The 23,767-nt window shown below is 40.2% G+C and overlaps 1 protein-coding gene across 5 annotated transcripts in view; it reads right to left on the bottom strand.

Annotated features, from left to right (window-relative positions):
- chl1a (cell adhesion molecule L1-like a) overlaps nucleotides 1-23,767 on the bottom strand; it is a 147,629-nt gene that overhangs the window by 33,382 nt on the left and 90,480 nt on the right. For 4 of the 5 annotated variants that reach the window (XM_024375645.2, XM_024375646.2, XM_024375643.2 and 1 more), the window contains exons 11-19: nucleotides 15,037-15,148; nucleotides 14,011-14,177; nucleotides 13,488-13,650; nucleotides 13,169-13,293; nucleotides 12,646-12,747; nucleotides 9,931-10,128; nucleotides 9,663-9,733; nucleotides 9,298-9,520; nucleotides 6,557-6,672 (exon numbers count right to left, since the gene is read on the bottom strand). In XM_024375645.2, the coding sequence (XP_024231413.1) occupies nucleotides 6,557-6,672; nucleotides 9,298-9,520; nucleotides 9,663-9,733; nucleotides 9,931-10,128; nucleotides 12,646-12,747; nucleotides 13,169-13,293; nucleotides 13,488-13,650; nucleotides 14,011-14,177; nucleotides 15,037-15,148 (1,277 nt within the window). The remainder of the gene's footprint in view (nucleotides 1-6,556; nucleotides 6,673-9,297; nucleotides 9,521-9,662; nucleotides 9,734-9,930; nucleotides 10,129-12,645; nucleotides 12,748-13,168; nucleotides 13,294-13,487; nucleotides 13,651-14,010; nucleotides 14,178-15,036; nucleotides 15,149-23,767) is intronic. The other variant, XM_024375647.2, reaches the window with a different exon arrangement.

The raw sequence follows: 23,767 nt of genomic DNA on the forward strand, positions 1-23,767 counted from the left end.
TTGTATTTTTTATGGTATTTAGGATTGACAATTGATATATGCCATTGGATGAGGTTTTGGTCCTAAGTGGTACCAAGAACGAGGTAAGAACTTTGTTTTAGGAGAGCAAACTAAACGATAATTTATAGCTAATGCTGCCTGGCTATAGGATACTCCTTTTTTCAAGTAAAAGGTTCTTTGTGTAATGTTCCTAAGATCTGTTATTTGTCATGTGAGTTTAGGTGGGTGTGTCTTTGCTATAAAGGATCTCAGTTGGCACTCTCAGAGAATTCATTTATAGACACTGAATTGATCTGAGAGTCACAGGGATATGGTGAAGCTCATATAATTAAAGATGGACTTTATGATAACTCTGACTTGTGTGTGGTTTGCTCTCTCGTGATTTGGTAATACAGGAAATTTCCACGACATTTGGCGACGAGGATAGGATAATGAATCTTCACTCGGTGACCGTTCCTGACGATGGTAAATAAATCATGCACGATTGGACCAACCTTTGATCTGAGAGGAAGCGAGCCAGAGTGAATACCACATCTCGTGGTTTTTTAAAGAGGTGAGCGAACCACATCTTGAAAGTTCCACACTTTGGCGACTCTAAGTGTGAATTCCTTTGTAAGGAGCGCACCTCGGAGGTGTAAGCAGGGCCGAGTCAGAGGAGAGTAATCTGAGAGTTTGTGGACTCAAAGATACTCTGCTACTGTCCGGTTGCGAGTGACCAAGAGCTGTCCTGACACTGAATTGATCACAGTGGGGATTGGTGCGGTCTGTGGGGGTGAGGGGCCAGGGTAACTGTGTTCTGTGTGAAACATGGTACTTGGTGAAGCCCTATTGGAAGAAGGACCTAATTCTGTGTGTCTGTGTTATTGTCTAAGTGACCCTCAGAGGTGGTGAATTCCAATTATTTTAAATGTGCTAGCCAGGTATGCCCTGGGTTACTCTGTGTGAGTATTTTGTGATGGGATCACTAGGTAATATTTGCCGGAGCGTTCTGTGTTGAAATATAATTAGATACCCACCCATTCGTGAGCGGGGTAGGTTGACTCTGTGTGAGTAAATTGTTTAGGTTAAATTGATAGACTAATTCATTCAACTAAAAATAATAACGAAGCAAATTTTGATGCAAGACGATGTCTGTTCACTAAATTATCTGCTGGAATAATGTATTGAGAATTGAGTCGTATTTAAATGACTGTATCAATAGAGGAGACAGTTGCCTAAATTAAAGAAATTCTAAATAATAGCGGAGAGATAATGGCGATAGAGAGGTGCCCACCGAAATGTTTTTCATTCTTATAGATTGACTGACACATGTTATCATTTTGGAGCTGAGTGTGTTATTTTTAAAGTCTTGGACATTTCATAAGTGTGAAGAGGAAAGAGAAGAGGAAGTTATAAAGTTTGGTTTTAAAGCTTACGATAGAGGTATGAAAAAACGTTGAAATGAGAGGGGTTATATATTTTTGCCCACTGGGGAAAAAATAAATAGGATATGTTGAGCTGAAAGTGATGCAGGTGTGAGTAAGGAAACATTGTGATAATGTATTCTGATGGTTATTGAATCTTGGTTTGATTGTTTAGGTAACACCAGTGAATTTGAGCAGGAAAGTTCATGTAGTCTAACATTATAATCTGTTTCCATTATGTGGAACAATGTCAGGTCATTAAAGTTGATTGCAGGTTGAGTAGTTTGAGAGCCTGTTGGCAGAAGACTGAATGGGTATTAATGTTGAAAAGCAAGCTTTGGTCAAACTAGTAAGTTAGTATGTTAAGTGGGGGAGAATCATAGAATTTAATTCTAGTTTTGTTACCTCTATAGTCAAAACAATTTAATATGTTTTGGGAAATTAGCTAGGTTAAATTTGGTTATTTGTGCTTTTCCCCTGATACATAGACATCTGTCTCAGGGGCATCCGTTGTTGTTTTTTGAGAAACATGCTGATTGTGTTTTATTTTTTTGAGATATGTAAACATGAGTCTCTGAGCAAGTTTGTCATCTGAACCATTATAGTAGTGAGTTCTTGTGTAGTTTGTTTGTTATTTGCATGAATTTATCACTGTATCATCTGCATACATTGGAACTTCAGACCCTGTACAGACAGAAGGAAGATCATTAAAGTATGTGCTGAACAGTATTGACCTTTGGGGAATGAAAACTTTGTGGATATGAGTGGAAAAAAGTTTGTTTTGATTTTTATGCTGATGAGACAGCGCTAACTTTTGAAAGATTTTAGATTGTTAAAAATCAGGATAGTTTTTACTAAATTTATATCAACAGGTTGAAATTATTAGATTGCTGATTAAAGTGGTTTGTTTATTTGTTTACTGTTTATTGTTGATTTTAGGTGTTGATTTTACTTAATTAAACATTGTATTATCTGATGTGTTTGAGTAGGATTCTTTCTTCCGGGACGGATGGAAGTTATCTAAAACATTTGTTATGACTATTTGTTGGTGTTTTTAAAATACTATGTTTGATTTTTTTTTACATTTCCTTTGGGTTTGGTGAGTTTTCCATTTGTTTTAGTGCAAAGGTATCTTAAAGGGGCATGCACGCACATGGAATTTTAATGAGTTTTTAATTAAACACGTTCATTATTTTGATAAAGGAATGTTCTGGGAACCAGGGATACAACACGTAGGAATTATTTGACTATTGTTTGCAATTTGTCCAATATAGTAAAAAACACTTCTTTGAAGGGTTTTATATGACCTATGACCTCTATAATGACCTTCCGTTGTGGCTTGATCACCCGCATTGGAAGGCCATTTGGATAATAAATTTATGGTCATTTGTAATACTGCTTTCAAGATAATTTGTGTAATTGATAAATATATTTGAGTTAGCCATATTTGTAATTTAGACCACTGTGAAGAAGGAGAGGGCATTGCTTTTAACTAAGGGTATGCTGCTTTAAGTCTATTTTCCTATGACCATAGGGGTCAAATAATTTTTATTTGTGGGGGGTTTTCAGTTTGGTGATTATAATTTGAAAAGGTTATTTGAATTTATTTTTTATTTTTTTCCATTAAGTAGTTTTGTTTTTTACATTTACTCTCATGGAGAGATATGTGTAAAACATGGGGGAGGATTCAGTTTGAGGTTTTGAATTGAAGTTTATACACCTTGGGTGATATGTGAAGGAGTGTATTGTATTGTTGAGTGCATTGTATTGTTGTGTTTGTTTGGTTCTATTCCGGAGGGGTATAGGTCTAACTTCTTGATCCTTGGCTCTACGATGGAGTTGACAGTGAGATGGGGAGTATAAGTCAATTTGAAAGAATAGTTTCAATAGAATGTGTTGATATTCTCTTTGAAATATGTTTAGATATGTGTATTAATAATTGGTAAAAGTAATAATTTATCATGTAGTTAATGAACTGAACTAAACTGTTGTTCTGATCTGTTCTTTCGAGTTGATCATGAAAAGTGACATCAGACGGTATCTTAATGCATGGAAGAGATAATTGGAAAGAATAGTGTGTGTACCTCAAAACCCCCTCTAACTGGCTGAAGAAGAGTGACAAAGGCATTGAAGAAGGCCTCCCGAACCACTTCTACCGAGAGAAAGGAACCAAGCCAGAAATCGATGTACAGTATCAGATCTAAGCTATCAACTGAGTCCACATGGAGTAAGCATAGAGGGAGATCTGTTCTAACCTTTTCTTATGATTCTGGTATATTGGTTGACGAATGGACAAGACATAATGAGTGGTAAAGATGAGACATTGAAATTGGGACATTATCATGGGCCATCCACTTTGAACTGTAAAGCTATCTGAAGAAGAACGAAAAGGACGCCAGAAGAATCAGTGCCTGGGGGGGGTTGGTCATCTGTGCAACCATGAAAAAAATCTTTAAAATGGCAGAGTTAAACGCATCATTCATGTTTTTGTTTAATTTTAACTGTTTATCACTGATCAAACATAATGCAAGTCCTTGAAACTGAAACACGTTCTGTTTATCTATTGTTTAATGTATTTAGTGCAAGCAAATTTGTTTATCGCAGTAGAGTTGTAGTGACATGTTTTGGGGACTTATGATTTTGAATGCTAGAAAATGAAAAAAGTATATAATATATTGTATTAAAACAAAGAAGACTTAAAATTCCTTTTTTATTTTTTTTTTACAAATATGTGTCTAAGTTTTATGTGTCTATTTTTTCTAAATTCCATGCCAAAATCCATTGCAACTCAAGAATGACTCAAGTGCCATTGAGAATTAACTACTGCTGACTAATGAGAACTAGGGCTGGGTGATATGGCCAAAATATCATATCACATTTTTCTTTTTTTATGGTATGGGTATTTGACAATATTTTGTTTTTTAATAATACAAGTTCTACATATGCTTCGTGAGTAGTGCATATCCCCAGGGAGGCAACAAATACATTCTAAGTGGTTTTAAATGGGGCTTTCTCTCTTCTGATTGTTTTATACTGTTCAATTAAACTTCACCCAAAAATAAATGTTTCGCATTTTCATACATTTACTTCACTCATTTATTATTTCCACGCTGTAAAACATTTATTTGTCTTTGTTTGCCTCTATTTTGTGAAAAAGTCAATTTTCCTTTATCATATTAATGATTGTCCTCTATGACCATGTATTTTCAATGGATTCAACGTCAGTTCATACTTTCGCCACAAGGTGCATTGTGCCATTTTCTAAGATGCTTTCGGCACCCGCACTAACTCATTGGTGCCCGCGCTCTCACAGGCACTATTCATGGCATACAGAGCCTTCAGAAAGAATTCATACCCCTTGACTTATTCAACATGTTATGTTACAGCCTGAATTAAACATGTATTAAATTGATTGTTTGTCACCCATCTACACACAATACCCCATAATGACAAAGTGAAAACATGTTTTTAGAAATGAGCTTTGCACACCTGAATTGTACAATATTTGCACATGATTCTTTTTAACATTGTTCAAGCTCTGTCAAGTTGGTTGTTGATCATTGCTAGATAGACAGCCATTTTCATGTCTTGCCAAAGATTTTCAAGCTTTTTTAAGTCAAAACTGTAACTAGGCCACTCAGGAACATTCAATGTCATCTTGGTAAGCAACTCCAGTGTATATTTGGCCTTGTGTTTTTAGGTTATTGTCCTGCTGAAAGGTGAATTTGTCTCCCAGTGTCTATTGGAAAGCAGACGGAACAAGGTTTTTCTTTAGGATTTTGCATGTGCTTAGCTCTAATCCATTTATTTTTATCATAAAAAACTCCCTAGTCCTTGTCGATGAAAAGAAAACCCATACAATTATGCAACCACCACCATACTTGAAAATATAAATAGTGGTACTCAGTGATGTGTTGTGTTGGAGTTGCCCCAAACATAATGCTTTGTATTCAGGACAAAGTACATTTCTTTGCCACATTTTTCACAGTTTTACTTTTGTGCCTTACTGCAAACATGATGCAAGTTTTAGAATATTTGTATTCTGGAAAGTTTTCCTTGTTTTTCACTCTGTCACTTAGGTTAGTATTGTGGAGTAACTACAATGTTGTTGATCCATCCAAATGTTTCTCCTGTAACTGTTTTAAAGTCATCATTGGCTTCATGGTGAAATCCCTGAGCGGTTTCCTTCCTCTCCGGCAACTGAGTTAGGAATGACGCCTGTATCTTTGTAGTGACTGGGTGTAATGATACACTATCCAAAGTGTAATTAATAACTTCACCATGCTCAAAGGGATATTCAATGTCAGCTTTTTTATTTTTACCCATCTTCCAATAGGTGTCCTTCTTTGCGAGGCATTGGAAAACCTCCCTGATCTTGGTAGTTGAATCTGTGTTTGAAATTCACTGTTCGACAGAGGGACCTTGCAGATAATTGTATGTGTAGAGTACACTTATTGTGTGAGCAAAGTTTTTCAAAATGTGGAAAAAGTCAAGGGGTGTGAATACTTTCTGAAGGCAGTGTAAAGTACATGTGCACACCCGAAGCTCTGCTAGCAAATTAGCCGTTTGCAACTGTTAGCAGTCTTTTACTGGTGATAAGAACGGACGATTGCCATACTTTTTAGAGTTTCATTACTCAGTTATCACATTTATATAACATTTACCAAACGTAAAGTAAAAATCCAAACCGGTTCGTGCATTAACTGTATAATGTAAAATGCGGTTTGTCGACCAATAATTAATGCTAACTGCTAACTAACTTCAATGTAAAACATGCTATGCTAAATGGGCACATAATGTACACAAAATGGTAGATTACACAGAGTACCCTGACTTGAAAAACACACAGGCAACCTTAAATTCAGCCTTAATATTCCACATTTCTCAAATAGGAATACAGCCTGTGGAGTAGGCTACCCAGGGATATGTACAGGTGACGCAGTATTTATATTAAGTGAGATGTAATGGCCCTACTTTAGGTGAAGAAGAGCAACAGAGCTAGGCAGATAGGCCCACCTCAAGTAAAATCCTGATAGAGAAACTTGGATAATGCTCATTAGGCCATACATTGGAAAGCGGACAAGCTAGTTCCTCCCTATTTCAGTCCATTTTCTTCCATTTGGTACCTGATGAACACAACCCTGAACACTCACATTGTAGCCTCCCAGATGACCCCGCAATGTTGCCTGGGCAACCCTCGTCCAACTGACTCTGAGAAGGGTAGTGTTCAACACCTCCACTGCCACGTCCTGTGGGGAAGCTGTAGGCACTGGAGAGGACAGGCACCAATCAGTAGCAATAGTACAAGCACACAAGCGCACGCACACGCACACACACACACTAGACAAAGGGTAGGTAGCACATATTTACAAAGAAATACAACATCAAGAAGGAACAAACACACTATATAAAACAAAAGCATTTCCACTTCTGTATGAAACTATGGAGGGTACGTATTAGTACAGTCTATGTAGAGGGCGGGGAGGGGGGTTATAGTACGGAGGGTGTGAAAAACAAAAGATCTAAGATCCATTATCCTTTGTGTCATTATGTGTCAAATCTCACAATTTGCTCAGACAAAGGTGAGAATTTGACTTGCAAACTCTATGCAACGGTTCCAATTTCTTATGTGAGGGGACTACTTGAAGTACACCTACATAGGACTGGGGTGATAGCCAGAAAAAAAATGACAGACACTTAACCTGATACATTATCCCGAAAACAATGCCAAAAGACAACTGAAGACAAGAAAATGGGGGAGATGCAATGTTCACATAAATTAATAATATTGGTCTCTTTGTCAAAAATCGCAGTTGGTTCACTTAACAGAGTAGTACTAGGATACACTACAACACCATCTGCACATCAGAACAGTAGATAAACAATGGAAATGGAAAATGTATGATACAACCAATGATGATTATTTTCTTTATATGTATAACTAAGAGTAGAAATATTGTTTTCATTCACATAGAGGAGCAACATGCCTCCCCTGGGTGGGCTTGGTAAAACACTCATCTCCCCTACTTGCACATTATGATACACCTATCCAGCCTTAAAAGTGTACATCCCAATAATATCTCCTTTCTCGTGAAGTGCGTACTCATTCACTAGTTCCTTTCAAATCAGTGAAGAAACGTTGAATTTATACTGTATTCAGTTGAAGTCGGAAGTTTACATACACCTTAGCCAAATACATTTAAACTCAGTTTTTCACAATTCCTGACATTTAATCCTAGTAAAAATTCCCTGTTTTAGGTCAGTTAGGATCACCACTTTATTTTAAGAATGTGAAATGTCAGAATGATAGTAGAGAGAATTATTTATTTCAGCTTTAGTTTCTTTCATCACATTCCCAGTGGAATTTTGGTAGCATTGCCTTGAAATTGTTTAACTTGGGTCAAACATTTTGGGTAGCCTTCCACAAGCTTCCCACAATAAGTTGGGTGAATTTTGGCCCATTCCTCCTGACAGAGCTAGTGTAACTGAGTCAGGTTTGTTGGCCTGCTTGCTCACACACGCTTTTTCAGTTCTACCCACAAATGTTCTATAGGATTGAGGCCAGAGCTTTGTGATGGCTACTCCAATACCTTGACGTTGTTGTCCTTAAGCCATTTTGCCACAACTTTGTAGGCATGCTTGGGGTCATTGTCCATTTGGAAGACCCATTTGCGACCAAGCTTTAACTTCCTTCCTAACTGATGTCTTGAGATGTTGCTTTAATATATCCACATAATTGTCCTTCCTCATGACTCATGATGCAATCTATTTTGTGAAGTGCACCAGTTCCTCTTGCAGCAAAGCACCCCACAACATGATGCTGCCACCCCCGTGCTTCACAGTTGGGATGGTGTTCTTCGGCTTGCAAGCCTCCCCCTTTTTCCTCCAAACATAACGATGGTCATTATGGCCAAACAGTTCTATTTTTGTTTCATCAGACCAGAGGACATTTCTCCAAAAAGTACGATCTTTGTCCCCATGTGCAGTTGCAAACCGTAGTCTGGCTTTTTCATGGCAGTTTTGGAGCAGTGTCATCTTCCTTGCTGAGCAGCCTTTCAGGTTATGTCGATATTGGACTCATTTTACTTAGGATATAGATACTTTTCTACCTGTTTCCTCCAGAATCTTCACAAGGTCCTTTGCTGCTGTTCTGGGATTGATCTGCACTTTTCATACCAAAGTACGTTCATCTCTAGGAGACAGAACGAGTCTCCTTCCTAAGCGGTATGACAGCTGCATGGTTCCATGGTGTTTATTCTTGCGTACTATTGTTTGTACAGATGAAGTTGGTACCTTCAGGCATTTGGAAATTGCTCACAAGAATGAACCAGACTTATGGAGGTCTACAATTGTTTTTCTGAGGTCTTGGCTGCTTTCTCTTGATTTGCCCATGATGTCAAGCAAAGAGGCACTGAGTTTGAAGGTAGTCCTTGAAATGCATCCACAGGTACACCTCCAATTGACTCAAATTATGTCAATTAGCCTATCAGAAGCTTCTCAAGCCATGACATCATTTAATGGAATTTTCCAAGCTGTTTAAAAGGCAAAGTCAACTTAGTGTATGTAAACCTCTGACCCACTGGAATTGTGATACAGTAAGTTGTAAGTGAAACAATTGTTGGAAAAATTACTTTAGTCATGCACAAAGTAGATGTCCTAACTGACTTGCCAAAAATATAGTTTGTTAACAAGAAATTTGTGGAGTGGTGGTTGAAAAACTTGTTTTAATGACTCCAACCTAAGTGTATGTACATTTCCGACTTCAACTGCATATAAGGGAAGTGAACGTACACACTTTGGGACGAGGCACTGATAATTGGGACATTGCCAAAAAGAGGCCATATGTATGAAGTTCATGGGATTAAAGGAAAAACTCTGGTGGTCTGTTACTCACAGTCTTCCCCGGAGTACCCTGTCACTACTTTGGGTTCTGGGCCCCAGCCATGACTGTTGCGACTCTGGATCTTGATCTCGTAGGGGATGAATGTGGGAGTGTTCTTGATGACAAAGGCGTGTCTCTTGACAAGATGCTCTTTCCAGATATCTTCTACTCCCAGTTTCCTGTAGCTCAACTTGTACTCCAGGCCTGGACCATTGTGCTCCACAGGCAATAGTGGCTGTGACAGAGGACAACACAACAGAAAGTACGTCATTAAACACATAAGGTATCTACAACATACTCTACCTGTATCTAAGACATACAGCATACAATTGCTGCCTTTAAGGGTAGCTATAGATGCAGTTATGAGTCTCTCTCACCTCCCAACTGATATCCATTTGATGGGGCAGATGACCCTGAATTTGGATGTTTTCTGGGTTTTTATCAGGAGCTGTGAGGACATATGCATTATTGTATAGTTTGCTCTGTGTTGAGACAATTCCTTTAGGGCGCATATGGCCAAAATAACTCTTCACATGACAATGGCCAGTTCATTGAAAACTTTGAAATCCTCTTAACCTATATATAAAGTAGACTGTTATAAACGTATAATAAGATGATTATAACAGGTTACAGAGAAAGTCAAACCTGCAGGAAGGGTTTTGTATCGGTCTGTGGGGTTGCTTGGGGGCCCTTTCCCAATGCCATTAACTGCATACACTCTAAACTGGTAGTTCAGGTGGCCGTGTAATGTCAACAAAGCTGTGACCTGGTTGCCAGGGACTCGCTGGAGTTCTCGCCAGGTCCCAGGATCCCACTGACTTTCCTCGTACTCCACTATGAACTCTGTGCTCGTACAGTATACAAAATCATAAATTTGCCATTCAGAAATAAATATACTGTTTACTGAAAAAGTACTACATTGTATGTCTACATTAGGAAATATCGAAATACACTACGTGACCAAAAGTATGCTCGTCAAACATATCATTCCAAAATCATGGGTATTAATATGGAGTTGGTTCCCCTTTTGCTGCTATAACAGCCTCGACTCTTCTGGGAAGGCTGTCCACCACAGTAGATGTTGGAACATTGCTGCGGGGACTTGCTTCCATTCAGCCACAATAGCATTAGTGAGGTCGGGCACTGGTGTTGGGCGATTAGGCCTGGCTCGCAGTCAGCATTCCAATTTATCCCAAAGGTGTTCGATGGGGTTGAGATCAGGGCTCTGTGCAGGCCAGTCAAGTTCTTCATCACAGATCTCGACAAACCATTTCTGTATGGACCTCGCTTTGTGCACGGGGGCATTGTCATGCTGAAACAGGAAAGGTACTTCCCCAAACTGTTGACACAAATCTGGAAGCACAGAATCGTCTAGAATGTCATTGTATGCTTTAGCGTTAAGATTTCCCTTCACTGGAACTGGGGAGACTAAACAATGAAAAACAGCCACAGACCATTATTCCTCCAACATCAAACTTTACAGGTGGCACTATGGATTCGGGCAGGTAGGGTTCTCATGGCAACCGCCAAACCCAGATTTGTCCGTCAGACCGCCAGATGGTGAACGCGTGATTCATCACTCTAGAGAACGCATTTCCACTGTTGCAGTGTAAAATGGCGGCTTTACACCACTCCAGCTGACGCTTGGTATTGCACATGTTGATCTTACACTTGTGTGCGGCTGCTCGGCCATGGAAACCCATTTCATGAAGCTCTCAGCGAAAAGTTATTGTACTGATGTTGCTTCCAGAGGCAGTCTGGAACTTGGTATTGAGCGTTGCAACTGAGGACAGGCAATTTTTACATGCTACGCGCTTCAGCACTCGGCGGTCCCGTTCTGTGAGCTTGTGTGGCCGACCACTTCACGGCTGAGCCGTTGTTGCTCCTAGACATTTCAACTTCACAATAGTGTACCTTGTCTGTGCATATATTTCACATTATAGAAATCTCTTTTTACAGTTTCAGGAAAGGGGTTATAATACTGTATATTGAGGAAGAACACCCCCAAGTGTTACATGACAATCAATGTTTTTAGTACACTGAACAAAAATATAAACAAAACATATAAAGTGTTGGTCCCATGTTTCATTATCTGACATAAAAGATCCCAGACATTTTACCTACACACAAAAGGTAAATTACTCTCAAATGTTTTGCACAAAATTTGTTTACATCACTGTTAGTGAGCATTTCTCGTTTGCCAATATAATTAATCCACCTGACCGGTATGGTATATCAAGAAGCTGATTAAACAGCACACTTATTAGACAGGTGCACCTTGTGCTGGGGACAATAAAAGGCCACTCGTTAATGTGCAGTTTTGTCACACAACACAATGCTACAGATGTTAAACGTGAGGGAGCCTGCAATTGGCATGCTGACTGCAGGAATATCCACCAGAGCTGTTGCCAGAGAATTGAATGCTAATTTCTCTACCATAAGCCGCCTCCAATGTCATTTTAGAGAATTTGGCAGTACATCCAACCGGCCTCACAACCGTCGACCACATGTATGGTGTCGTGTTGGCAATCGATTTGCTGATACCAACACTGTGAAGAGAGTACCCCATGGTTACGGTGGGGTTATGGAATGGGCAGGCACAAGCTACGGACAACGAACACAACTGCATTTTATCGATGGTAATTTGAATGCACAGAGATACCGTGATGAGATCCTGAGGCCCATTGTTGTGCCATTCATCCATCGCCGTCGCCATCACCTCATGTTCCTGCATGATAATGCACAGACCCATGTGTTGCAAGAATCTGTACACAATTCCTGGAAGCGGAACATTTCCCAGTTTTTCCATGGCCTGCATACTCAGATATGTCACCCACTGAGCACGTTTGGGATGCTCTGGATCGATGTGCACAACAGCGTGTTCCAGTTCCCGCCAATATCCAGCAACTTCGCACAGCTATTGAAGAGGAGTGGGACAAAATTCCCTGGGTCACAATCAACAGCCTGATCAACTCTATATGAAAGAGATCTGCCGCGCTGCATGAGGCAAAAGGTGGTCACACCAGATACTGACTGGTGTCGACCAAACTTTTTTTTAAAGTTATCAGTGACCAACAGATGCATATCTGTATGTGAAATCCATAGATTAGGGCCTAATTTATTTATGTAAATTGACTGATTTCCTTATATGAACTGTAACTCAGTAAAATCTTTGAAATTGTTGCATGTTGCATTTATATTTTTGTTCAGTATACTGTATGTTTGTAGTATGCTGAAACTGGGACCACATTTGATCTTCTCTTTCTAGTCCCACAGGTACGGTGTACATATGAGGACATCCCTCCTTCCTATAGCAAAAGGTTGAGGGTGAAGACAGCTGACTGTGGTAGCCAGGCCTACCAGTGGTAGAGCTGTTGTGGTCGTCACCGGGTACCCAGGCCAACCGGACACTCCAGCTCTTTTGTTCAGACAGCTCCACATCCTCTGGCGCATCAGGGACATCTGAAACAACATAACAGCAACATTGTAATCCCATTATGATGGTGGGGTGCACAGTTTCAGTCATTTGAGGACCGCATTCCTGCTACATTTCGCCTTTGACCGCCTTATATAGTAACTATGGACTGACTACCTGTGACATGTTCATTGGGGCATGCAATGGAAAAAAAAAAGTTTTTCAAAGGAAAACTAAAATTATACATTTTTGTCCAGGTAGTCCTTCCCTCTTTCAGTCTATTTTCTTCCGTTTGGTGAACTCTTGGTGCACTCTTCAGCCAATCAGTAAGATCCCTATTAAGCACCGTAGGTACCAAAGATAAATCAAAACTGTCTGGACTGCGGACCTCCGGGGCCTGAATTGTGCACTACAGCACTACAGACGTAGTACAATGGCATTACTGAAACTGACGGTGATGCTGCTTACCAAGTACAGTAACGAGTGCAGAGGCGGTGTCCTGGTCTAGATTGGTTCTGGCGGTACATGTGTATGTTCCCTTGTCGCTTTGGTTTACATTGATAATTTGTAGCATTCCATCATCCAGAAAATATCTAATAATAAAAGCACATTTATAAAGAGATACTCATAATACATTCACTTGTATCATTGGTAAAGCTGTCAATCTTAATAGGTGGTTTCTATGAATATTTCCATAATCTTTGTGAGGTGATCCAACTTCCTACACTCTTGTAATAGTATAGTGATGAATACAAAATGGGGTAACAATCCCATTAGGGTATCTTACCTGGACTGTTCTGTGAATGGGGGTATCTCTTCCCCATCCTTGCTCCAGACTATTTGAAACTCGTTCCTAAGAGATATATCATACTCTGCTTGGCATGCAAGCTGGGCTGTGGTTCCACTTAATATGTGCAGGTCCTGCGGCGGCTCCACGATTTGGGTGGGATCTGAAACATACAAATACATTTACCGGGTGAATAAAACAAGATCTTAAACTCTTCTGATGTTCAGTTACATTTGAAAGTCTCGCAGGCCATATTTGAAGTCTCATGCTAGCTATGTAAGTCCGGTGAGAGAGAGTTACAGACATTTTACACAGGCTGAACTGAACTGTCTGGAGGATAATGAATGCCATATTTTCCCTGCTACCTTTCCTGTCACCACTTATCTGAAAGGACTAGATGAACAAAAGCAATATGGCTGAAAGCCAACATCCTTATTATTTGTCCTAAACCCAATTTCCTTCAATGTGCAAATGAAAAAAGCTAATGATAAGCCATTCAATGCTGTCTAAGGTGCAGAAATACCTTTGACGTCCAACAAGGCTGTGATGGCTGATTTTCCCTCCGAATTGGTGGCGAAACATACATATTCCCCACTGTCTTCTTTCCCTGCCTGGTTGATCTGCAGTGATCCATTCTTAAAAACTGAGAATCGTTCCCCCTCAACAGATTCCGTAGTGTCATCCTTGTTCCTAGAAGACAAGCATTTCAGAGTTGCCATTTGTTGTTTTCCTACCGGACATGTACATGTTAAAACTGCGTTGGATATACAATAATTACACAAAAACATTTTATTTCAACACAAATTGAATTCTAATACGTTGTAAATGAATTCCACCCGTCGTTGCTTTCAAAGACACCTGAAAAGCCTGTTTGAAGTTAAATTTTAGTTCCTAAATTCATTACACATTTGGAAAAAAGTTTATCTAGTCATTTAACATGTCATGTTAAAATTGCAAATGGAATTGTGTGTGGAACTTCCAGTAGGGTTGGTTTGCACTCTTCCTCATTTTGTTAAGGTGTTGGTGAATGAAACAAGTGGAACTCATGAGTCCTATATGAAATTTGAATGGGTCAATGTCAATGGGTCTAAGAGAGTGTTCCCTATCTAAACACACCAAAAGAGAAGGATTAGGGGTGATGTTAGTGAAAGAGATAATTAGAATATAAGGAGATGAACGGAGGAAAAGTGTCACAGAACTGCCCAGATGGAGGACAAATGAAGAATAGGGTGATGTATGATATATAAACAGCAGGAGAGAAAGAATTAAGGATGATTCAGGCATTGTTCACCACCCAAATAATAAACAATGAAAAACAATAATAAAAAACTAATCGCTCACTCACAAATTTGACTTCAAAACTGGATGCGTGCTGAATCCTTGTTCATATTGAATCAAATGAACAGCACACCAAAAAGTGATTGTCAAAATTGAATGGCAAATACATTCATTATTGAAGATAACCTTTTGCAGTGCTTTCCATACCAGTCACTACAGGTGTTCACCAACAACAGCAGTGGAGGATAAATAGGCTGGTGGCTCAACTCACCAGGAAACAGTGGATGGAGGGGAGCTGAATACTTTGCAGTCCATGATGATGTCCCTCCCTTGCACTACTGAATATCGCTGGTAATCGTTAGTCAGCATCCGAGGTGGGAGATCTGTGGGGGAGGCAAAAACATAAAGCTATCCACCATGGTATAGGTTAATGATTGGTTTATTGGTGATACTATCATGAGGAAGAATTTGGGTGGTTTTAGGTAAGCTGTTCTAGTTTGAGAAAAGTCATTGTTAGCTTGGAATGTCCAAGCATAGCCTCGTCCAGGATCTGTTTGTGCTATGCTGCTCTGCTTCTCGGATAGGACTGGTTGTGTGTGTGTTCTGTGGCCAGCAGAGGTTGCAACAGTACAATAAACACACTTGCATGCATTCCCACATGCCAGCACACTCACTATTATACTGTACATCTTACAGAGAAATCACTGTCAGATCCATCAAACATTAGTCAAATTAAGCAATAATACATTAGGCCATGTGTTATGACATTTTTATCATGGCTGTGATGTGGTCATAGCCACGAGGCGAAGCCACGAGTTATCTCTTAAGATTAGCTCCTTTTTTTCAATTTTCGCCTAAAATGACATACCCAAGTCTAACTGCCTGTAGCTCAGGCCCTGAAGCAAGGATATGCATATATGGAAATGTGAACAGAAATATAAAAAAATTTGAACAGAAATATACTGCTCAAAAAAATAAAGGGAACACTTAAACAACACAATGTAACTCCAGGTCAGTCACACTTCTGTGAAATCAAACTGTCCACTTAGGAAGCAACACTGATTGACAATACATTTCACAAGCTGTTGTGCAAATGGAATAGACAACAGGTGGAAATTATAGGCAATTAGCAAGACACCCCCAATAAAGGAGTGGTTCTGGAGGTGGGGACCACAGACCACTTCTCAGTTCCTATGCTTCCTGGCTGATGTTTTGGTCACTTTTGAATGTTGTTGGTGCTTTCACTCTAGTGGTAGCATGAGACGTAATCTACAACCCACACAAGTGGCTCAGGTAGTGCAGCTCATCCAGGATGGCACATCAATGCGAGCTGTGGCAAGAAGGTTTGCTGTGTCTGTCAGCTTAGTGTCCAGAGCATGGAGGCGCTACCAGGAGACAGGCCAGTACATCAGGAGACGTGGAGGAGGCCGTAGGAGGGCAACAACCCAGCAGCAGGACCGCTACCTCCGCCTTTGTGCAAGGAGGAGCACTGCCAGAGCCCTGCAAAATTACCTCCAGCAGGCCACAAATGTGCATGTGTCTGCTCAAACGGTCAGAAACAGACTCCATGAGAGTGGTATGAGGGCCCGATGTCCACAGGTGGGCGTTGTGCTTACAGCCCAACACCGTGCAGGACGTTTGGCATTTGCCAGAGAACACCAAGATTGGCAAATTCGCCACTGGCGCCCTGTGCTCTTCACAGATGAAAGCAGGTTCACACTGAGCACGTGACAGAGTCTGGAGACGCAGTGGAGAACGTTCTGCTGCCTGCAACATCCTCCAGCATGACCGGTTTGGCGGTCGGTCAGTTTATGGTGTGGGGTGGCATTTCTTTGGGGGGCTGCACAGCCCTCCATGTGCTTGCCAGAGGTAGCCTGACTGCCATTAGGTACCGAGATGAGATCCTCAGACCCCTTGTGAGACCATATGCTGGTGCGGTTGGTATTTGGTAGCATTGCCTTTATATTGTTTAACTTGGGTCAAACGTTTCAGGTAGCCTTCCACAAGCTTCCCACAATAAGTTGGGTGAATGTTGGCCAATTCCTCCTGACAGAGCTGGTGTAACTGAGTCAGGTTTGTAGGCCTCCTTGCTCGCACACGCTTTTTCAGTTCTGCCCACAAATGTTCTATAGGATTGAGGTCAGGGCTTTGTGATGGCCACTCCAATAGCTTGACCTTGTTGCCCTTAAGCCATTTTGTCACAACTTTGGAAATATCCTTGGGGTCATTGTCAATATGGAAGACCCATTTGCGACCAAGCTTTAACTTCCTGACTGATGTCTTGAGATGTTGCTTCAATATATGCACATAATTGTCCTTCCTCCTGATGCCATCTATTTTGTGAAGTTCACCAGTCCCTTCTGCAGCAAAGCACCCCCACAACATGATGCTGCCACCCCCGTGCTTCATGGTTGGGATGGTGTTCTTCTGCTTGCAAGCCTCGCCCTTTTTCCTCCAAACATAAAGATGGTCATTATGGCCAAACAGTTCTATTTTTGTTTCATCAGACCAGAGGACATTTCTCCAAAAAGTACGATCTTTGTCCCCATGTGCAGTTGCAAACCGTAGTCTGTCTTTTTTATTGCGGTTTTGGAGCAGTGGCATCTTCCTTGCTGAGCGGCCTTTCACGTTATGTCGATATAAGACTAGTTTTACTGTGGATATAGATACTTTTGTATCCAGCACCTTCACAAGGTCCTTTGCTGCGGTTCTGGGATTGATTTGCACCTTTCGCGCCAAAGTACGTTCATCTCTAGGAGACCGAACGAGCCGCCTTCCTGAGCGGTATGACGGCTGCGTAGTCCCATGGTGTTTATAAGTGAGCACTATTGTTTGTACAGATGAACGTGGTACCTTCAGGCATTTGGAAATTGCTCCCAAGGATGAACCAGACTTGTGAAGGTCTACAATATTTTTTCTGAGGTCTTGGTTGATTTCTTTTGATTTCCCCATGATGTCAAGCAAAGAGGCACTGAGTTTGAAGGTAGCCCTTGAAATACATCCACAGGTACATATCCAATTGACTCAAATTACGTCAATTAGCCTATCAGAAGCTTCTAAAGCCATAACATCATTTTATGGAATTTTCCAAGCTGTTTAACGGCACAGTCAACTTCGTGTATGTAAACTTCTGACCCACTGGAATTGTGATACGTATGTGTATGTGACCAATAACATTTGATAGTGAATTATAAGTGAAATAACCTGTCTGTAAACAATTTTTTGAAAAATGACTTGTGTCATGCACAAAGTAGATGTCCTAACAGACTTGCCAAAACTATAGTTTGTAAACAAGAAATTTGTAGAGTGGTTGAAAAACAAGTTTAATTGACTCCAACATAAGTGTATGTAAACTTCTGACTTCAACTGTGTATATATGTGTATGTATGTATGTATGTATGTATGTATGTATGTATGTATGTATGTATGTATGTATGTATGTATGTATGTATGTATGTATGTATGTATGTATGTACGGACACACACACACGTGTATATATAGACACATATACATATACACGTGTTTGTTTTGGACTTGTTCATGATGTACGCTTTTGGGTGGTGAAATTAAAAAACCCTATGTCGTATTCGTGCACCTGTCTCCAATCACTATACAACGTGACAGACAGCTAGTGAAAAATGCACGCTTGCAACATCTGCATAGTGCGGATCCCGGCCTATGGAATAAAAGTGGGGCTTTTAATGCTCAAATTAAATTCATGCTGATAAAAAAATTACATCCATAGGCCTAATGGACACATGCTCAAACTCACACACTTTGGATAGACTTAAAGGGGCAATCTGTAGTTGCTACATCCATTTTTGGACTTATAAATGATATATATTAATGTAAAGATATAATTTAATCATATTATTATATGTAGTAGAAAGCGATGGGTTAGAAGAAGCCCACATAACCAACCCATAAAGTATAAATGTGCATCCATATATGGCCAGCTATGTACACTTTAACATTGATTTATCCTGCAAAAGATGTCATTCAATTGGTAACATACATTTTTGTCATCTTCTAATGCCTCTCAAAGGGAAAGTAATCTTTAAAAAGTAACTGAATGTAATCAGATTACATTACTGAGTACTTTTAAAAAGTAACCTATCCAACCCCGAATGACAATATATTTTTTATTCTATTCATATACCGCATAGCAGCTTAGCTATTTGAAAAAAAATGTATACCTTGCACAGATGGGGCAGCATTGATGAAAGGGTGTCCCATTGACTCCATGGTATATAACAGGTTGTCATCATCGGAGAGCTTTCTTCTGGGGTATAGCTAAAAGGCTGGGGCTTGTTCATGTAATTTAGAGATATATTTTTCTAGTGATGCCATCGTGCAGAGCTCGTTCCCTAGGTTTTCGTACATGCAACCTCAACGATTCTCTCCGTCTCTTTCCAGTCGATTTTTGTAGTTCTTGGTTTCTTCATTGAAACTTAGTGTTGCGTATCTCGATCCATATTTGTATTATTATGAATGAGTCTGGCTTCAGTTTGCGATTTCCTTCGTTGCCTCTTCGGCCAGAGTGCAACTGCAAAACAAACCACACCTTATTCAGTAATCGTATGGTTGGCAGGGCTCAAGGCTTCGGACTCACAGAGGATTTTTAGGTCCTTCAGTGTTATACAGTGCCTTGCAAAAATATTCATCATCCTTGGCGTTTTTCCTATTTTGTTGCATTACAACCTGTAATTTAAATGTATTTTTATTTGGATTTCATGTAATGGACATACACAAAATAGTCCAAATTGCTGAAGTGAAATGGAAAAAAATAACTTGTTTCAAATATTTGTTTTTTTTATTAAAAAAAACGGAAAAGTTGTGCATGCATATGTATTCACCCCCTTTGCTATGAAGCCCCTTAAGAGAGGCAACGAAGAGACTAAAGATAACCCTGAAGGAGCTGCAAAGCTCCACAGTGGAGATTGGAGTATCTGTCCATAGGACTACTTTAAGCCATACACTCCACAAAGCTGGGCTTTACAGAAGAGTGGCCAGAAAAAAGCCATTGTTTAAAGGAAAGAAATAAGCAAACATGTTTGGTATTCGCCAAAAAGCATGTGGGAGACTCCCCAAACATATGGAAGAAAGTACTCTGCGTAGATGAGACTAAAATTTAGCTTTTTGGCCATGAAGGAAAACAATATATCTGGCACAAACCCAACACCTTTCATCACCCTGAGAACACCCTGTTTTTCATCGGCAGGGACTGGGAAACTGGTCAGAATTGAAGGAATGATGGATGGCGCTAAATACAGGGACATTCTTGAGGGAAACCTGTTTCAGTCTTCCAGAGATTTGAGACTGGGACGGAGTTTCACCTTCCAGCAGAACAATGACCCAAAGCATACTGCTAAAGTAACACTCGAGTGCTTTAAGGGGAAACATTTAAATGTCTTGGAATGGCCTAGTCAAAGCTCAGACCTCAATCCAATAGAGAATCTGTGGTATGACTTAAAGATTCCTGTACACCAGGGGAACCCATCCAACTTGAAGGAACTGGAGCAATTGTGCCTTGAAGAATGGACAAAAATCTCAGTGGCTAGATGTGCCAAGCTTACAGAGACATACCCCAAGAGTTGCAGCTGTAATTGCTGCAAAAGGCTGCTCTACAAGGTATTGACTTTGGGGGGGTGAATAGTTATGCATACTCACGTTTTCTGTTTTTTTGTCTAATTTCTTGTTTGTTTCACAAGAAAAAATATTTTGCATCTTCAAAGTGGTAGGCATGTTGTGTAAATCAAATGATACAACCCCCTCCCCCAAAAAATATTTTAATTCCAGTTTATAAGGCAACAAAATAGGAAAAATGCCAAGGGGGTGAATACTTTCACAAGCCACTGTAGCTGGGTGGTGTCTGGTTCTGTCCCTGCCCTCCTTTCTCAGCTGTTTTATGATACAAGCAAAGACATTGTTTGCGTTTAGGAACTCAGTATCTCTGACACCAAGATCGTCTCAATGGAGGCTCATTTAAGTTGTGGTTGAGGCCTTCCCGCAGTCCAGCGAAGCTGCTGATTCCATATCGGTCTTCTTACCTTATTGGTGTTTAAACTCCAGAGAATATTACCCAGCTCCTGTTTTGAAACAGTTGCCAGATCGATGTTTATCCCCTTTTCTGACAGCCATTCCAGAAAGCACTTCATTGCCCAATGTCTCTCCTTTTCTATGTCGTCTATAGCAGCGCTACTGATTTCTGCATGTCTAACGTTAACGCTAGGCTCAGGTTGCTGGTCCACTTGCACTTCTTCTTGCTTCATTTCTTTCATATCCTCCTCCTCTTCTTGTTGGCACCATTCTTCAAACGTTAGTGGATAAAACAAATCAAAAGTAACTTTAAAATCATCCATGATGACTTACAGGTGCTAAGACTTATAATTTTAAAAGTAGTAGTGGTAGTAGGTTGCTAGGTAATGACGTAAACGATGCCACTTTATATGAACGTGGCCATGTGTACATGTATGTCTCATATCATGGGCAGGAGAGGCTCTAACAATGGGAATTCCAAACCACCTGTTGTATAAATGTGTAATAATATATTTATATGGATATGACATCCATAAACTCCCTATCAGACTTCTGGGTGAACCAGGGCTGTGTGCTATAGCCACACACACACACACACACACACACACACACACACACACACACACACACACACACACACACACGCGCCCACTCAGGAAAAAACTGTAACCAGTGCCTGCAACCTGAATCAGGTTGTCAGTCAACCTACCAGGGTAGGCACAAACAGCACAGGAATTAAATCAGCAACATGTATTGTACACAGTTTTACTAATGCTGCAAATATTTGCTTTAAAGCAGTATCCAAATCCATAGGATGCAGATAGCCTAGTGGTTAGAGTGTTGGACTAGTAACTGGAAGATTGCAAGATCGAATCCCCAAGCTGACAAGGGAAAAATCTGTCATTCTACCCCTGAACAAGGCAGTTAACCCACTCTTCCTAGACCGTCATTGAAAATAAGACCAGAATATTTGCTGGTCTGTGAGGTTTAATGAGGACTCAGACTCTGCACTCTGCATTTATGAAACTACTTATTCCAGTTACTAATAAGCACGCACCCATTAAGAAAAAAAGTGTTGAATCCCCTTGAATTGATGAGGAATTTAAAAATTGTATGGTTGAGATGGATGAGGCAAAAGGTATGGCAATTAAGTCTAGCAGCTGATTGGCAAACATACTGCAAATGAAGAAATCATGTGACTAAACTAAATAAAAATAAACTACACTATGAAACAAAGTTAGTAAAAAGCTTTGGGGCACCTTAAATGACATTTTTGGAGAAAAAAAAACAACTCGGCTCCTTCATTGAATCAGATGGCTCATTCATCAGAAAGCCCACTGATATTGCAAACTTCCCTGGAGGGAAGCTAAAGTCATTCTGCTGCACAAGAATAGTAAAGCCCCCTTTACTAGCTCAAATAGCTGACCAATCAGCCTGTTACCAACCCTTAGTAAACTTCTGGAAAGAATTGTGTTTGACCAGATACAATGCTATTTTACAGCAAACAAACAACAGAATTTCAGAATGCTTATAGGGAAGGACACTCAACAAGCACAGCACTTACACAAATGACTGATGATTGGCTGAGAGAAATTGATGATAAAATGATTGTGGGTGCTGTCTTGTTAGACTTCAGTGCAGCTTTTGACATTATTGATCATAGCCTGCTGCTAGAAAAACATATGTGTTATGGCTTTACACCCCCTGCTATAATGAGGATAAAGATAAAGATGTACTTGTTTAACAGAACACAGAGGGTGTTCTTTAATGGAAGCCTATAAAATATAATCCAGTTAGAATCCGGAATTCCCCAGGGTAGCTGTTTAGGCCCCTTGCTTTTTTCAATTTTTACTAATGACATGCCACAGACTTTGAGTAAAGCCAGAGTTTCAATGTATGCGGATGACTCAACACTATACACATCAGCTACTACAGTGACTGAAATGACTGCAGCACTCAACAAAGAGCAGCAGTTAGTTTCAGAGCGGGTGGCATGGAATAAGTTAGCCCTAAATATTTCTAAAACTAAAAGCATTGTATTTGGAACAAAACACTCACTAAACCCTAAACCTCAACTTAATATTGTAATAAATAATGTGGAAACAGAGCAAGTTGAGATGACTAAACTGCTTGGAGTAACACTAGATTGTAAACTGTCAAAAAATATTGATGCAGTAGTAGCTAAGATGGGGAGAAGTCTGTCTATAATAAAGCGATGCTCTGCCTTCTTAGCAACACTATCAACAAGGCAGATCCTACAGGCCCTAGTTTTGTCACACCTTGACTACCTTGACTGTTCAGTCGTGTGGTCAGGTGCCACAAAAAAGGACTTAGGAAAATTGCAATTGGCTCAGAACAGGGCAGCACGGCTGGCCCTTGAATGTACACAGAGAGCTAATATTAATAATATGCACGTCAATCTCTCCTGGCTGAAAGTGGAGGAGAGATTGACTTCATCACTACTTTTATTTATGAGAGGTTTATTTATGAGACATGTTGAATGCACCGAGTGGTCTGTCTAAACTACTGGCACACAGCTCGAACACCCATGCATACCCCACAAGACATGCCACAAGAGGTCTCTTCACAGTCCCCAAGTCCAGAACAGACTATGGGAGGCACACAGTACTACATAGAGCCATGACTACATGGAACTCTATTCCACGTCAAGTAACTGATGCAATCAGTAAAATTTGATTTAAAAAAACATGAAACAAACACCTTATGGAACAGTGGGGACTGTGAAACAACAAACATTGGCACAGACACATGCATATAGTCACACACACACGCGGATTTAGTACTGTAGTTATGTGGTGGAGTAGGGGCCTGAGGGCACACAGTGTGTTGTGAAATCTGTGAATGTATTGTAATGTTTTAAAATGGTAAAAACTGCCTTAATTTTGCTGGACCCCAGGAAGAGTAGCTGCTTCTTTAATAAATACAAATACACACACACACA

Source organism: Oncorhynchus tshawytscha, linkage group LG16 (assembly GCF_018296145.1).
Source record: "Oncorhynchus tshawytscha isolate Ot180627B linkage group LG16, Otsh_v2.0, whole genome shotgun sequence".
In the NCBI taxonomy this organism is placed as follows: Eukaryota; Metazoa; Chordata; class Actinopteri; order Salmoniformes; family Salmonidae; genus Oncorhynchus; species Oncorhynchus tshawytscha.